Here is a 17,966-nt window from a genome sequence, read left to right on the forward strand (position 1 = left end):
GGGCCTGTCTGGACGCCACATCACGGTAGTGAAGAAGACAAGAAGTGGTGGAAAGGATAGTAGGATATATAGGCTACCAATACAAACAAAAGAGGTATTAGCGCACGCTGCACAACAATAGTGAGGATCGAGGTGCATGCTGACCACGGGACGGGAGACAAACTTGTAAAGGAAGGATCGGTTGCACAGCTCGCAGTCACGAATCACGATACAGAACACTTCTATTAAAGACCAACGTTTCGGCAAATGAGTGCCTTCTCTTTAGGGTATGAAAGAAAGGATACCAATAATGACATAACGCAGGAGAAGAGGAGTGGAGTGGAGGAGAGGAGAGGAGGAGAAGGAGTTGTTCAAGTTAAATTGATGTGTTGATGTTATTATGGTATTTACCATAGGCAATATGCCAATATTGAAAAAAGTTAAAATGACCAGTGAACAGGCTCATCAAAAAGGTAAGATTTGCACTAGGTTATTTCTGCTGTGCAGACCCGTTTTTGACCCGAAAAGAAATACTTTATAACCGGAATATATGCCCACATGCACGGCGCGGCCGGTACCAATTGTACCATATGTGGGCCGGTACCAATTGGACCCCTCCATCTGTTAAGTACTGGATACGGGGGTATTAAAGAAAGGATACCATACAAAGCGGGAGGGGGAGGAGAGGAGGAGGGAGAGGAGAGGAGTTATAATCGCACAATACGCGTCGCATAGATGTGTACACTGTATAGGCAAACGCGAATAAATTCGCCGGGCAAATATTTCGCATTTTCAGATCGCTTATTCGCATCGCGTCGCTAGTTCGCCAGTGTGTAATGACCTTAAGAAGAAAGAAACGTCATTTTGACGAGCTGTGTGAAGGTGAGAGACTATCCAATGCAGAAAGCTATTTCAAAGTAAATATTTTCAATGCCAATCTGGACATAATAATCAACCAGCTGTCCCACAGATTCCGTACTATGCGCGAGACCTCTCTCATGTTTGAGGCTCTGCACCCCATGACCCTCCAGCATGCAGGAAGACGATGAGCTATATGAGAAGGCAAAACGTCTATCTGACCACTACAACAGGGACCTAGCAAATGACTTTGCCACTCAACTCCTGTCATTCAGGGTCTGTTGTAAACAAGAGATTGCGAAGGAGTCCTCAGTGTTCCAACTTGCTAAAATGTTGTTTGTGGATCATCAGTCCGTAACTTCCTCGTTCACTGAGGTGTGTACTGCCATGCTGTTATTCCTGACGTTACCTGTGACCGTGGCGACAGCCGAGAGATCCTTTTCCAAGTTAAAACTTATTAAGACCTACCTGCGGAGCACCATGGGTCAGGCGAGACTGAGTGGGCTTGCAATCCTGTCCATTGAAAACACCAGAGCCCGGGAGTTGGACATTAAAGACATTGTCGATGATTTTGCACAACGCAAGGCTCGTCGTATGCCATTCAAATAGGTGAGTAAACTGCCCTTTTCTTACTCTATAGTCTATAATAGTATTTATTATCTGTCTGCTTTATATACCGCTGCCCTCACGGCCCGCACCGCGTCAGTGCGGAGAACACTCTCCGTGGTGCTGAAAAGTTTTTTCCTGTTGTATTCCACTATTCCAGGAATTTCCAGAATTGTGTGTGAGAGATGGGATCATAGGAGAGAGAGATGGGAGAGAGGCCTGCATGACCCAGCTTGGCTAGAAGAGAAGACAAAAGCGATTTGATCATTCTTTATTTTTTTATGACCCTCCTCCGTGCTCCGTGATTTTAAGTTGATGGACACATAGGCCTATAGGCTAATAGGCCTAATTACTTGAATGTCTATTCTGTTTCAATGGACCTTTCTGGCAAACACATACAGGCCTAGATAGATCATAGAGTCATAGACCTATATATTTGTACAGTTTTGGAGTGGACCATTAAACAATTTTCAGTGTGTACATCCTTATTGAAGCGTTCTTATTAATGTGCGTGTTGCGCACACGTGGGAGGAGGGAGGGAGGTCCCGGGTGCCGGGTGGTGTGTGTGTGTGTGTGTGTGTGTGTGTGGGAGGTCGGCGGTTGAGAATTCCACAGAAAAGTGAGTTCTCAAGAAGAGATTACCTGGTTGAGTCAGCAGTATTTGGAAACAACAAAACAATCCGTTAGATGCCAGGATTAGCTGGCAACTGGCAAGCCTCCAACTAACCACAGAGGCTCTAACTCGCCATGGAGGCCAGGCCACACAAAAGGGATTCCAGAGTGGGAAGCTAGTGCAGGCATTTTGAAAGAAACTATACCTCGGACAAATTGCATTGTTTCATAAATATGTTTGTAATCAGCATATCAAAAGTCCCAAGAAATCCCAGTGGTGGAAATGCTAAAACAGCGGTTCCGAATAGTAGCTCCGAATCACCTGCTGTTACGTTCGGCAGTAACGGTTACTGTAACGCGTTATTTTTTTTTAATTCAGTAACTTGTTACCGTTACTACATGGTGCGTTATTCCGTTATTCTTCCGTTATTTTTCATGTAGTCTCGATCGGGGGAGAATGAGAATAACTGTCATGCTTGTCATGCAGAAGGGGGAGGAGGAGGAGTGTGTGTGTGCGTGTGTGCGTGTGTGTGTGTGTGTGTGTGTGTGTGTGTGTGTGTGTACTACACGTGGTGATGCGCAAGTTTGTTCACTCTGACTATAGTGTCATGGCGGCACCCACATCTCAAATGGCTATATTCCTCCTTATTTCCTTCAGCTGCTCCAATCCAGCACAAAGTCAAGTCTATGGATCTCAACACTTGAGTGTCATTGAGGTCTTTCTGACACATTTTGTTTGTCCATGAAGCCCCTATGACGTTTCCGTGTCATTGAGGTCTTTCTGACACATTTTGTTTGTCCATGAAGCCCCTATGACGTTTCCATGACAAGGTATTTTTGACCTGAAGTCAGCTTGTGCGGTACCCGGCCTTACTACAAACAAACTGTGTGCAGGCAGCCAAGCCTATATGGGCTATACAATGTTTGTTTAGACTGGAGCACTAAATGTGATGCCATGTGGCAGGTGCCAAAGCGTTTTCTTCCTTTTTTTAATTTATTTTTTACCTGAATTCAGCTTGTGTGGTATCTAGCCTTACTTCAGTCATGCAAGTGCTAAGAAGTGGTGGAAAGTACCTAAGTAGGCCTACATGTATTCAAGTACTGCACTGAAGTACTTACATTGTATACATTTGTAAACTTGGGTAATGAGTACTTTTACTTTTGGTACTTACTTACTTAATTCATTAATTATTTATTATTATTTTTCAAGTGTGAACTGCATGGCCAAGAGGCAGAAATAAAACTACACATCTTTGCCACACATAAACTGCAAAACAAACAACAAAGGGACATCAGGGTACACAGAAATTACCTATACATAGAGCTACAAAGTGATACAATATGAAAACAAATGCTAATAACCCTATACATTAAATAAATAGAAATACACACAATGTTCGATGCCAAAACTCTACAATAGGGTGTTGATACTTTTACTTAATTCTTCCATCACTGGTAGACTATATTGTATAACTGCAGACTGGTACCAGGTAAGACTGTTAGAAGACATTGTGATTACATGTAAGCAACTAAAGCATATGTTGGCCCCTCACCTTAACTTAATGTGGCCCTCAGGTTAATATCACAATACTGATATAGGCTATTATTGATTTCAGCTGTTAAACATGTAAACATGACCCGCTTTAAATACTTCAGTCTAAATTAGTTGTAGAGTTTTCCAAGTTTTAGTATTTTAGTATTAAAATGTTATTGTCTTTTTTTTAATGTCCGCAATGTATTTGTATTTAGTTCATAACATTAACTATAATTAAAGGTATGAGCTTGTAGATGGGCTATTTTTGATACGACAGTAATATGCAATGTGGCCCTCTGGAGTGAGTGTGGAAATATAGAGGCCCTCTCCATCGTCAAAGTTGCCCACCCCTGAACTAAAGGTTATTTTACCTGGAGTGAAGATATGTGTCGTCTGAATGAAGATGTGTGTCGTCTGGATTCAGTTCTTCAACAGCTTCTGGTTATTTGACACAAATGAGCAGAAATATACATAGCAGCATTTCTTATAGGCCCCTCCCTCCCTTCACTCTCAACATATATATTAGATTCCTCTGCTTAAAGGACCACTTCGCCACTTTTCAACCTACCTTCATATATACTTGGTCCTCGATCTATAATGTTCATGATAAAATTCCACAAATTTCCATCGGTTATCAAATTATTGGCACATTCAGGAATGTGACAAAAACTCGTCTGAACTACTCTCTAAGAACTCAGCTCTCAGAACTTGAGTACAGATTACAACTGTTCGAATATCACTCAGCTACAAGTGAAAGTCACTCACTTTATGATTATTCAAAATAATCTAAACTAAATCAGCACTATGTAACTTTTATCTTCTAACCCGGACCTCCACACGGTAACTCTGTCATTTCTCGACCGTTTCGGGCGCGGGAAGGCTCGCCGGAACCGGGCCGGCACCCTGGGCGCGTTCCTGGGGGTGTGTCCAGGATGTTACGGGGACCCCTACGTGGTAACTCTGTCATTTCTCAAATATGTTTTTCCAAATAAAATCACAGTACAGTACAGAGTACAGTACACTACAATACAGTACAGTACAGAGCACAGTACAGTAACTATAACACTAAATGTATAGTTGCAGCGCTCAGTTCACAAGGTGTGATTTAAAAAAAAAAATGAACCATTACTGTTACGGTGCGTGTCAAAGTAGAACCCAAAAGCAGGCAACACAGACAGAGTACTTTTCAAGAGTTTAATAGTGACAGTACTTAAGGGGTCCATCCATAAGCAGATCAAAAACCATAATATCCATCCAAAAGGCAAACAAAGGGGCAAGTCAAAACAATCAAGCAGAAGATCAAACCTGAGGAACACTGAGAAAAGATCTGAAAAAGCAGGAGTCCGGAAAACACACCAACATTAGGTTATACTTATAGCAAAGAATGAGTCCAGTCTTATAGGTGGAGGCTTGATAGGGGAAGTTGGCACAGGTGAGTAGTGAGAGGGGAACAATTGGGCTGATGAGGCAGTTGGAGACAGGTGTGTGTAGAAACAAAGGGAGGGGGGAGTGGCCAAAGTGGAAAGATGGACAGGCACGGAGCCAGACCATAACAATTACTCTATGGCTTTGGTCTCAGCCACCGCGGTGAATATTTTGACATTCCGTTTTCTTTTCTTTTTTAATGTTGCCACTACTGTTGGAGCAGCCAAAAACAACACAGGTTCATCCAGATGTTCTGGGCATCTTTGTAATGTTAGTGTTAGTAAAAAGTAGGTAAAGGAGTAATGTTTGAGCAGACTAACATCAGTCACTCTACCATTCAATGTAGTAGAAGACGTGCAGGTTTACACCGCAGCTACGTCAGCTCCGCCTACAGGAAATACGTAAGCTGCGACCATGAGACCCGTTTCTGGATTCGTCTATAGGAGGGGCTAGCGCCCCTCAAAAATAATAAAATGCCAAAGACGCCATGGAAGCAAATGGACCCATTTTTACACTCTCAAAGTTACATGGTGTAGATTTGGGTCCCAAACATGAAAAAGGGTAACATTTGTGGATATGGGGGTCTATGGCCTAATGCCCATCTATGTGGGGGTCCCTGGAATGAAAAATGTTGTGAGATGAATTGAATTGAAATGTAGTTATTCAACAGTGAACTGACTTCCTGAGAATAACGTCAAACACAACCATGTCAAATGGCAACACTATTCTCCACCAGCTTTGGGTCCATGTATGTGTACGGGACTTCCAGAGACTTGTTTCTGTCATGGACAGTTACACTGAACTGGTCCAGCTCTGCTTGGAATTTTGCAATGAGCTTGCGCGGGATCTCCTCGTAGAAATGCTCTTCTCTGTGATAGCCAAGCCGAACCTGAAGACATAGAAACATATATTATAATACAGGTCTAACTGCAACACATGTTCAGTCTGTGTATTCACCATTGTCTTTATTCAGACCACAGCCAGCTTGCCAGCAAGGTGCTACCTAGGTGCTACTTCCCATAGACAGCCCATTCATCAAAATAACCAACATTGCAGCTGCAGGGAAAGCTTGCATTATCGTCTTGCTATCTGCATAGTGTTTGTTTCATGGAAATCCACCGGAGACATTTTATGAGCTACTTCCTGTCAAGAAATTCCTTGCATGTGTTTTTTTGTTGGAGTTTGGAAGCGCTTGTTGAATATCACTCAACGGCGCATACCACCTGTTTTTAATTTGCACATAGTGCAGCAGGCAGCAGGAGGTTGCTTTACGGTTAACGAGCACTTCCATACTCTGAATTTCATGACAGTAAGTAGCTCATAACATGTCTACAGTGGACTTTTATGAAAGAAACACTTTACAGATTGAAAGAGGATAATTCAAGCTTTCCATATACAGCTGCAATGTTTGACGTTGTTTAATATAATTAGATAGGACTTTTCTGTTTGGATGAATGGGCTGTCTATGGAAAGTAGCACCTAGGTAGCGCCTTGCTGTCAAGATGGCTGTGGTCTGAATAAAGACAATAAGGGCCTTTCTCGGCCCCACCCTTCTCCCATTGTTTATAATGTGTTTAGTTTCCAAGATGGCCGCAGCACCAGGAGGGGGTGGAGCGGAGGTGAGTGGCCGATGTCGACATAATTATGCCAGCTTTGATGGATGTGTTCTGCCCCCCCCCCCCCTCCCCCATCAAACAAAATGTTTCGTCAGACTATATGGGCTTTCATTGGAAATGCATTGGAGCGGACACAAGCCAAACGCAAGACAGATGTCTTGCATTTGTGAACGCAGCCCAGTAAGGGCATTATGTCGACCCCACCCGCTCACTAAACACAATATAAACAATGTAGTCAGAATTATAACTTATGAACTGCATTGGCAGGGTATCTTGACTGCAATGTCATAATATACTGTATATATCCTATACCCTAGCATATTCAAACCCATTCAGGACGGGAACCCCTTTTGGTGTTTTAAGCATTGTGTTATACTTTAGCTGTTGAAGAATAGCAGATCTACAAGCTCATAGCTCTACGAGCTTATAGATCTGAAAATGTGGTGCACATCTTTGAATATATATTCTTTCAGAGCGAACATTTTTTAACTAAAATCTTTGCGTCTGGGAGGGTCCCTGGAACTACATATTTTGAGATGGGGGTTCGGCTCCTTGACATGAAATAATTATTTTGAGCACCACTGACATAGAAACATTAGGTTTTTCAGAAAACTGTTTTGATTTAGAAGACATTTGTAGAATCGTCCTCAGGTCTAAATGGGTTAAAGAGAGTTACACTTACAAAGTCAATGGGCTCTCTGCTGAGTGTCCATGTTGTGCTCATGCCCTGGGCCGTAGTGCCGACATTAGGGAGGGTTTCCAACAAGGTGCTCTCACTAGAGCTCCCCTTGGTGGTGGGAGGAGGACGTCGCAAGGTGCTGGGAGCGTTGGGCATCCAACCACTATATTCAAACTGTAATGATAGAAATAGAATAACATATTACACAGTATGTACAGTATTATATGTTCCTTCAGAACTGGAACCAAGAAACCACACCTGTGTCGCTAATATAATAAAGTCTAAATCAGGTTGATTAGGTGATGTAATGGTGATGTAAAACAAACGGTGCAAACACAAACATTAAACGCCATTAACAATAAAGAGACAATATGACGTAATGAGGTACATTATGCCGTACATTTTCCCTTCATTGTCAATGGTGTTTACAAAACAAACATTGAACTAAAGACAAACATTAAACCAGTCTGTGGTTCTATGACAGTCAGTGGTTATATGACAGTCAGTCAGTAGTTATATCACAGTCAGTCAGTGGTTCTATGATAGTCAGTCAGTGGTTCTATGACAGTCAGTCAGTGGTTCTATCACAGACAGTCAGTCAGTGGTTCTATGACAGTGGAATCTAAAAGGACACACCTGTCCAGAGTTGACGGAAGCATGCTGGGCGGAGACAGTGAAGATCACCATGGTGGCAAACTTCACCAACTCATCCACTGAGCTTAGACTTTGAGGCACTCCTGAGTGTGGACAGAAAACATGAGAGAAAACGGTTGTTGGACAGAGAAAATCAAGTAATTACTTTTTGGGTAACTGCATTTGGGTATGCTGTGTATAGGCAGGTTTTTTTGTGTTGCCGTGCTCGAAGGTTGCGTCATCGTACTAATACCTCAGCTGAAACTACGTAAACATGGACTTGGCATGGTTATGATACAGATTCAACGTCGGCTTGTCAGACACAACAACCAGGAGGATCAAAAGAGCAGCGACCAGGGCGCAAAAAAACCCCTAAGCGTACCTGAGCTTGCTTTGGAGAGGAACCCATGCTCAAAGATGTCCTTGATCCACTTCTGCAGCTCATTGTCTTTTTGGACCTCAGCATCAGTCTTGTAATAGTAGCAGACGGTTCCCTCAACATACCTGCACAACACAACACAAGACGACATCAACACAAACACGACACAACATCAACACAACATCAACACAACAACACAACCCAACAGAACAACAACCTTACAAATTTGACCCTGCCAAAAGACATCACAGTTCTTGACTCTCTGCCAAAACTCAAAACTAACCTTAAGTATGGCTTACCAAATACAAGTGAAGATAGTTTAACGGATTAGCGTTATTCTGCTTACTAAAGAGCTGGAGATGGATGGAGATGGAGTGTTGTCCTGATTTGATCACGTGATCGGAAATCGTGGCCGTTCACGGCATTTTTAAATGATCGTCATCGGATCAGGGGCAAAAAAACATGATTGGGACATCCCTAGTATCAATATTATATCCATATCATGATATTAGACTGGATATTGTCTATGATTTTTGATATTGTACTGTGATATGGCATAAGTAAATTGTTATCGGCAAATACTCAAAATCAAATGATCGGAATCAGATCGGGAGCAAAAAAAACTGATCGGTACATCCCTAATGGAGACTCCTGTCACTGATCAAACACTCTGTAGAATGAGTACTGTAGCCTATGTCCGAATATAGAGCTATTTAACCCTTGTAACAAATAGAAATCCTATACTCTACCTTTAAGATTTAACAGCAGGCGCTCCTACCTGTGAATGATGGGCCACAGTTTGAGTGCATCATCCCTGTAGTAGTATCCTGGTAAAGAGGCCACGCCACGCTCCTTGATGTCATCAGGAGGACACAGAGAGCTGTAGGTCAATGAGTCCATGGACTTCCGCAGGACTGGCCCCAAAGCCTGTCCGCCTGAAGATACATTCTGGAAGAAAACATAGGACGATTAAATACATTAAATAGAGAAATGTTAGATTGCGTAAAGCAGCAAATCGGTCAGAACAGGGAGCACAGGAAAAAAAACTCAACTTAAAGAAAGAGTGGAGTAATATGTTCTCTTCTTAGTTTTAGTTAAAACTCCAGCTGCAACATTTTGAACAAGTTCTAGTCTGCCCGTTGTTTTCTTTGAAAGGCCATAAAAAGGTGCAGTGAGTCGAGAGAAAACGTAAACGTTTTTGCATCGTCTAATGACAGATCTAATTCATACAATGTTTCTAAGATGAAAGAAGACAGACAAATTAGCTTCTTCTTGATGGGTAGAAGGAAAACCATGACAAGGCTGTGCCCAACATACCTTCTATTCCAACTCGTAGCGACTGGCGATACTAAACTAGTATTTATTATTAGGGCCGGTACTTTAACGCGTTAATTGAGATTAATTAACTACAGAAAAATTTACGCTTTCTTTCACTGCGGAACGTTTCTCACTGGGGGCGTTTCTAGTACTGAATTGACTGCGGCACGCATACTCTACACTCTGCTCCATTAACCTTGCCCACCACTGCTCCATATAGAGCGAGGTGAGCAGCAGCAGCAGTACACTCTACACTACAGGCTACAGCTCCGTCAGAAAGCCCAAATCCAAATGAATCGAATGAAGAAGATTATATCGCTTTTGCTCCATGGATGGGACATTTATAAAGCTATCGCGTGGATAGCGGCATGGCTGTGTGCAATGTCAGAGGGAAAGGATCCATATATGACCAACGTTAGCTCGCATGCTAGCTGCTTCAGCTTAACATGTCTCACAGGACACCAGAGATGCGCAGTGATTTCACCACAGCACGAAACTGTCCTCGATGCGAAACATACTGAAGTAGCAAGCGTGGGAATTCCGTGGTCAGACAATGGTCTGCCCCAACCTCATGTGAAATGTTTCCCCCCTAATACAGTTGTTTTTATTTGTTGAGCACATTTGAGTATTCAAATACACACTGAAGACACTTTATATAGGCACTTGCTGCACTTGTTGGGATAAAAAAGTTGTATTGCTAAAGTCCCCATTCTGTGTTGCCTAGAACTGGTGGTCTGAAAAAAACAGTAACATTATGAAGTACATTTTTGTGATGTCACTGAGATGTACTTCAGAATGTTACTGATTTTTTTCAGACCTCCAGTTGTAGGCAACACAGAATGGGGGGGGACTTTCTTATTATATCCACACAACTCTAAGGTATATTAATGACAGTAAAATTTTGAAAATGAGTGGAATCCCGTAGTCACCAATGCGATACCAAAAAACATTGAAAAAAAAAAGGTTTATCACTGTTCTCGGGTTGAATATTGATATTAAAATGTGATTAATCGAGATTAATTAATTACAAAGCCTCTATTAATTAGATTTTTTTTTAATCGAGTCCCAACTCTATTTATTATACTTAATTAATTATACTCGTTTTCAGTGTTTGACAAACTGTTAATCATTGTTTCTTACGTCGGAAAAAAATCCTTTCTGAGAAATCAGGCGGTCTCGGGCCCCGCTGTGTAGCGGGTGTGATGAATCAGGAGCTGAGGAGGGAAATAGAGAGATTGGATGATAGTATTGGAAATGAGTTCTTAAAAGCCATGATGATAACTGAATCCTCTAGCCAATGTTATACCTATAATTGTGTTGCTAATACAGTATGTGAATATGATAGGTAAATATGATATATGTTAATAATCTCAACTGAATTTGGATTGGTTGAGCTGCTGCACAAGAAAGATATTTGATCAAATTACGATAGCTGTAGGTCTACCTTGTACAATGTACAGTACAGAGGGTGAACCATAGCAGTGACAGTTAACTTGTACAGGGGGTGAACAATAGCAATGAACAGTTACCTTGTACAGCGGGTGAACCATGGGGACATTCCTTAGCAGAGACACTGCAAAGACCTCTGCCAGCAGGTGAGTGCGCAGCAGGTGAACGTTGAGCTGGTGTTCAGTGAAATCGGCACTTCTCACATAGATCTTGGCCAGCAGCCAGTCATACTTGGAGTCAGTGGGCAAGAAGATTGGATTGTCCTTTGATGGCTTCTGCTTCAACTGTAAGGAACAACAATGTACTATTAAATGAAATTAGATTGGATTATATTGAATTAAATGAAATTAGATTTGGCCCTTTCTTTCTTTCTTTGACAAAGTCAGAGAGAGAAGGAGGCTGGCAGGGCACTGCGTCAGGCACACAGAACTTGACTCTGGTAGCAAACCCAGGGCAAAGCCAGGAGGGGAAAGAAGTGTACCACCTATGTAGACGCACTGCGGCGTGACAGTTCTGATGAATGTCATTTTGAGATTGAGGAAGAAACGAGTGGGATGCCACTGTAACAACACTGCAGAGTTCAAGAACCTGATGATAGATAGGAATTTGTGGAGGGCAGCAATACAGGAATCACGAGTTGGTGTTGGCTAGACCTGCACTCTTGCAGTAACTAACTAACTTTCAGTACAGCTGCTGTGCATAGAGCCTATTGGTTCAATTTTCCAGTGTGGAAGCTTGTTCTCACCTGGATGGCGAGGGGCATCAGTTTGTGGTCAGGTGTTGAGTGTTCTCACCTGGATGGCGATGGGCATCAGTTTGTGGTCAGGCGTTGAGTGCAGCAGCACCAGTGGAGCCGTCAGGTATTGCTGCTCACCGTCGATGATGTTTTTTCCAAATCCATCCAAATTCTTATAGTCCAACAGGAAGATCTTGTCATTCTGTTGGAAACATTAACACTGTTAGGCTATGACCTGATGAAGATGTTATAGTGATAGTATCCATGATATAACACAGGTGATGTCACATATACAGTGTGTGAATGCCCCCTCCCACCCATCAAACAACAACTTTCGTCAAACCATATGGGCTTCCATTGGAAATGCATTGGAGCGGCTATTAAACACAGACACATGCAAGGCAGACACAAGACGGGTGTCTTGAATGTGTGAACGCAACCCAGTAAGGGCATATGTTGACCCCACCCGCTCACCTCCGCCCCATCCCCTGCTGGTGCTGCGGCCATCTTTGAAACTAAACACAATATAAACAATTGGAGAGGGGTGGGGCTGATAAAGGCCCTTATTGTGGGAGTATGGGATTTATTTTTCACAAAAAAAATCACCCGAAGGCCAGCCTGTAATAGTAGGGGGTATTATCGTCATAACATGGTTAAAATCGTTACGCGGTGGAGAAAAGCACCAAATTGTGTTGTACACACACTCTTTAGGGTGTATCTCACCATCTCAGAAGGGGTGCCCAAAATTTCAGACACATGAAAGGCTTTTTTAAGGGAAAAATCCAAAATGGCCGCCAGAAAGGACCTATTATTCCTAAATGTGATATTCTGAAATTCTGACTGATTGTGCCAAGTATACCTTTTACATTTATAGTAATTAGACTAATATTAAATGATTTGGCAAAAAGAACCCATGAAAAATGTCTTAAATATTTTTTAAACAACTTTGAATGCCAAAAATGTACTTAAAAACCATTCGGAATGAGAATGGTTAACCTTCCACATTAATCCCTTTCTGAGTGATATATTGTCAATGCCAAAAATACATAATTGTTTTTAAAAACTTTTAAAAGACCCTATGAATGATTACCAATAGATATTGTATGGGACATATGTGCCAAATTGCATGCATTTTTCCACCGCGTAACGTTCCCGACGATAATACCCCCTACTATAAGGAAAAAACAGGGATGTGGGCTGATTTGACCCTTGACCACCAACATGTACTGCACTATGCCTTGGTTTTCTTTTGTAAAAAAAAAATACAAACAAAGCACCTCCATTTCCTCTTCTAAGCTCCGCGCATAGGGGAGGCTCAGCATCTCATTGGTCACAGGGAAGTTGTCCGGCAGGGCGATGCAGCGGCGGATCAGGATGGGGTTGACGCCGTTCAGGTATTGGTAGCCGAAGAAAGCATCCTCTGTCCAGTGTTCCTGCACGTATTCTGGAAGACAAGATGGAGCTTAGCTTACTCTGCTTTCTGGTTACGTCACTGTTCACACTGCACAAAAAGCATGGAATACAGATGTGTATATTACAGTAATATACCGTATATTACTGTATGCCTGCTAAACTTGAGGTTTACGGGCAAATCTAGTGCCCATAATTGCCCGTTAACTCCTCAGCCAAGCAGAATCCATTTTGAATTGTTCAGAACAAAGTTTCTTGTTTTTGTCTTCTTCACAACAATTTACAATTCAGGCATTTAGCCGACAACCTTAATCCAAAGCGATTTACATTGGGCAAGAACAAAAAACATGGCAATACATCATATACTGTACATAAAAAAGTAGTTATTGTGAATCATACGTAAGCTAAGAACATTACAGTGGAATAATGAAACTATGCATATACTATGTAGTGCTATGTCTACATAACATGCTATCTAAGTCTACATAAAATGCTATAAGTGACATAAATTGAGCCTTTACAAACGCTTGTAAGGTCGTCGGGGCTAGGGCAAGCTGCATCAATGTTTAACATGTATCTATTCCATTTTTACCAGTCTACCTATAAACTTAAATTAATTTAAATCATGTGTAGGCTGTAGCACCCAGCCAAGACCCGGCCGGCAACAGCCCTGCAAAGCCCTTACCATTGTAATAAAACTACATCTGCAGAAGCAGAAAACCTGCCACACTCCAAATTAGATGAATGGTCTCATAGGTGCAAGGCACATGGTTTATTTACCTCTGACCGAACAACGTTGCGCAGCTTGCGCTCCACCCAACAGCCAGATTAGAAACCGGTATGGCAACTGGAACAGCCAAAAGCCACCGATCGCGTTCCCATGGACCATGGCAATCTCTTCAATGTTCTTGAAGGTGGCCTTGGAGTTTAACTTACCCTGCAGTTTCAGCCACAGCCGACTGGGGAGTGAAATAAGTTTAAAATATAGAAAACTAGAACATAAAATAAAAACATAACAAATGCATGATTCAACTTAACTTAATGTGATAACTAGCCTAATTCTGTTTCCACTGGCTATAGGCCTATAAGTGTCAAGTCGTGACGTTTCCAATGGGTGAAAAGTGAAATATAATTTTAACATTGAAATATGCGGCAACGTCAACAATGTCTGATACAATAGTAAAGGATTCACCTTGTGAATTTGTTGTAGGCGATCTTGATGGTCTTAGTGATGGAGAATCGTTCTTTTGCAGGTAGACTGTGTATGATGTAAGGAACGCCTGATTTATAGTGACTCCACCTATGGAGGAAGAGGAGAACAGTCAAGAACTTGGGTCATCTCAATTTGCATACGCACTAACCTCCTTTTATTTGACTATTTGTCCTGCGTCTCTCCTGCATTTTGGGGGTTTTCACCCTTTTTTGGTGGTCAAGAACCTCTCTCATCAATGAGAGGGTGGGAATGTTACTCTTTTACTGTCACTTTATGTTGCTATATTACATACTTACAGTGTACACATACTGTAATGGTCATGTATCTAAATTGTAATTTAATGCAATTATAAAAATCATCACTTTTAAGTAATTGGTTATTATTAAAGACAGCTCTTTTATTGCTTCAGTCGTCAAATAAATTTCTGTAGGTTTAAGCCTACCGTACTTTTTAATAATAAGCCACTGTAGTTTTATAATGGAATATAATTATGTTGGTAAAGCCTGATACATCAGTGAAAAAAGGTGTCAGACGGATATGTTTCGTCATAGTTTGAGTGGACAACATTAACACTGCACAGAGCCAACAACAAGACATCAGACTCACTTGTATTCCGTCTCTCTCTGCTTCAGTTCCTTTTTTCTGCCGTATTCGTCTTCTTCCTCAAAGTGTCTCCAAGCTGCAAGAAATTTAAAACAAAGTTAAGGAGAGATTAAAATCAGATATTTAGTATAATGTTGACAACACGTAGGTTTAGAAATGTGTTGTTTTTGGCAGCAAATTTCTATTTTAGTTTAGTCATAGTCTTTGGACTGAAACCTAATTTAGTTTTAGTCACATTTTAGTCACCTGGAATGTCTTAGTATTAGTCTAGTTTTAGTCGACTAAATGTCATAAGATTTTAGTCGACTAAATCTACAGTTGATTTAGTCGACTAAAATGTATTTTGGCGGGTATTGATGCCGTCGTAATGAGTGTTTTTACACTAGCCGATCTACAAGCTCACAACGCGTCGCGTTGAGCTTGTACATCAGCTATTTTCAGCATGCAACCAAGTGTAAAATGACTATATAAATAATGACTATAAATAATAATTAGATTTTGAGACATAGCGATCTTTCCCGATGCGATCTTTATATTTTTTATATAACACTTATGCCATATCACAACAGTGATACAATTAGTGAAAGGCAAATGTGACAATACTTTTATTAAACTTTGTTTTTTTCTTTCTATGAAAGCATGGAATCATAGCAAAAATAATGATGTATTGGTTATTTAGAGTGAATACAGTTCTACAGCTTATAGAACTGAAGTAAAATTAAAACTCTCAAGTGAAGTCAAGTTAAAAAGAGTATCTCTCTCATTCAGAGAGAGTACTACAGACACCTATCACATCATGCATAGCGGGGGTTACATTTCCTTGTTTTCATCATATTTGTCTTTCACGCCTCTGAGTGTGCAACTAGCATATACACAACAGTTTTTACAAATTCTCATTGCTTATCTCTTTCTTTGAGATTTACGTTAGACAATTAAAAATCCGATCTTTTCTCCCCGATTCCGATCTTTTGAAAGTCATGAGATCGGAGCCGATTTCCGATCACCCAATACGATCGGGACAACCCAATTAGTAATGACAGACACACGCACACTAGTATAGGAAAATAGGGTTGTTTGTGCACCAGCAGAAGTACAGTGTTGTCAGTAGAGGGCAATGTGACTCAACACATAAAAACAAGTTTCACATAAACTGTTTAGTTAAGTAAGCCTTAATGTTGGACCATCTGGAAAATAATTAAATGCTTACTAATACCTTTCTTCAAAAAAGGGGTTCATAAAGCTGTCTACTATCCCTTGTGAATTAGTTCCAACCCAGCTCCCTTGGGGAACTTGTGGCAGCTGTTGAAAGTTGCGGTACCATTAACCAAAAAAGAAAAAAATATATATCTTTTTCATTTTTATTCTCCCTGTGTCCTGAAAACCATAAATGGTGGAGTTTGTAAAAACAATAATTTCACCCGCTGATTCACACATGTCTGTGATGTGACAATACAGTTCAAGTTGAAGTTAAACAAATGAATACATCATTCACAACAGTATAGCCTCCACTAACCTTTAGCCTCTCTGAACAGCTGTGCATCACCGATCCAGTGGTAGATGGGGAAGTGGTAAACTTCTCTTTCTGGAGACGTGATTTCAATCTTGGAGACGAACCAGAAAGGCAAGCCGAAGAAGGGTGACATCATTTCCAGCTCGATCACCCTCAGCTCACCAAGACTCTCGGGATGTTTCACAGAGAAAGTAGTGGTCTGGGGGATAAAACACACAATTCAGTTCAATTCAATTCAATTGGCTTTCTTGGCATGACAAAACATACGTTTACATCATTGCCAAAGCAAAAAGTGGAACAATACAATCAATCAAAATGTACGCTATGTACAATTGAAAGTCAGAATCTCCAGTAAATCAATGTCTATGTACCAAGATCACTCAATGCAGATCGTGCAGGGATACACACAATGATTAGTCTTTGATTTACATTGAGAAGTGTTTCTCAAAAATGGCAGAAATGATTCTCCCTTGCTTAGTTCAGACATAAGTCAGACTTACCTTGGCCCTGCCTAGGAAGAAGTTGACAAATCCCCAGAAATTGAAGAGCAAGGTGCGTTTGCTCTCGCCATCCTTTCCCACCAGCTTGATGAAGACCAGAGTGAGCCAAGCACCGGGCACGGTCACTGTGTATGTCACCATGTTGACTCTGGGGAGGAGAAGGAAAGCGTTAGAAAAACATATGTAATGTCACTATAATTACATCAAACCACCAGGGGTCTTCTACATGGTGGCCCGGGACCCTTATGGGTGTCCTCAGAGAGAATTATACAGGGGAGATGACACATTTAAGACAGTGCTAAATGTGTCATCTCCCCTGTATAATTCTCTCTGCAGCAGTCTTACCTTGGTATGAAGCATTCAAGGAGGGTTTCCCAGATGTCATGGACACACTTCAATCTGTTCCTTTTATACAGTGCTCTGGGAGGAACCAGGGACAATGTTGCCAGTTCCTTGGAGGTCGGCCGTTGAGGGAGTCACAGAAAAGTGAGTTCTCAAGAAGAGATTACCTGGTTGATTTCATTTGGAAAATTGCCCAAATTGCATAACAATCAGTTAGATGCCAGGATTAGCTGACCTCCAACTAACCACAGAGGCTCTATCTCGCCATGGAGGCCACACAAAAGAGATTCCAGAGTGGGAAGCTAGTGCAGGCATTTTGAAAGAAACTATACCTCGGACAAATTGCAACAGAAATGCTTTCAACTGTTTTTGTTTCATAAATATGTTTGTAATCAGCATATCAAAAGTCCCAAGAAATCCCAGTGGTGGAAATGCTAAAATAACGGTTCCGAATAGTAGCTCCGAATCACCTCACAGAAAAGGATTATAGCACTAATAATATTTTGATTTTCACGGAAACATGGCTCAGGAGAAGGGGGGCATTAGACATATCTAATGTCACTAA

At 41.4% G+C, this 17,966-nt stretch overlaps 2 protein-coding genes across 2 annotated transcripts in view; one reads left to right on the forward strand and one right to left on the reverse strand.

Annotated features, from left to right (window-relative positions):
- LOC308318779 (uncharacterized protein) overlaps positions 1-17,966 on the forward strand; it is a gene marked incomplete at its 5' end in the record, with an annotated part of 473,522 nt that overhangs the window by 31,714 nt on the left and 423,842 nt on the right. The gene's annotated exons all lie outside the window — the stretch shown is intronic.
- LOC308317922 (arachidonate 12-lipoxygenase, 12R-type-like) lies at positions 5,724-17,200 on the reverse strand (the record flags this gene model as incomplete). Its single annotated transcript, XM_080767269.1, has 14 exons — positions 5,724-5,903; positions 7,313-7,483; positions 7,946-8,046; positions 8,325-8,446; positions 9,100-9,269; positions 10,811-10,852; positions 11,168-11,371; positions 11,882-12,025; positions 13,101-13,267; positions 14,014-14,192; positions 14,426-14,533; positions 15,053-15,125; positions 16,563-16,758; positions 17,060-17,200. 14 exons carry the CDS (start codon positions 17,198-17,200, stop codon positions 5,724-5,726), a joined length of 1,998 nt encoding a protein of 665 aa, XP_080623395.1.

This window comes from Protomyctophum bolini (assembly GCF_963924005.1).
Source record: "Protomyctophum bolini genome assembly, chromosome: 7".
Classification (NCBI taxonomy): domain Eukaryota; kingdom Metazoa; phylum Chordata; class Actinopteri; order Myctophiformes; family Myctophidae; genus Protomyctophum; species Protomyctophum bolini.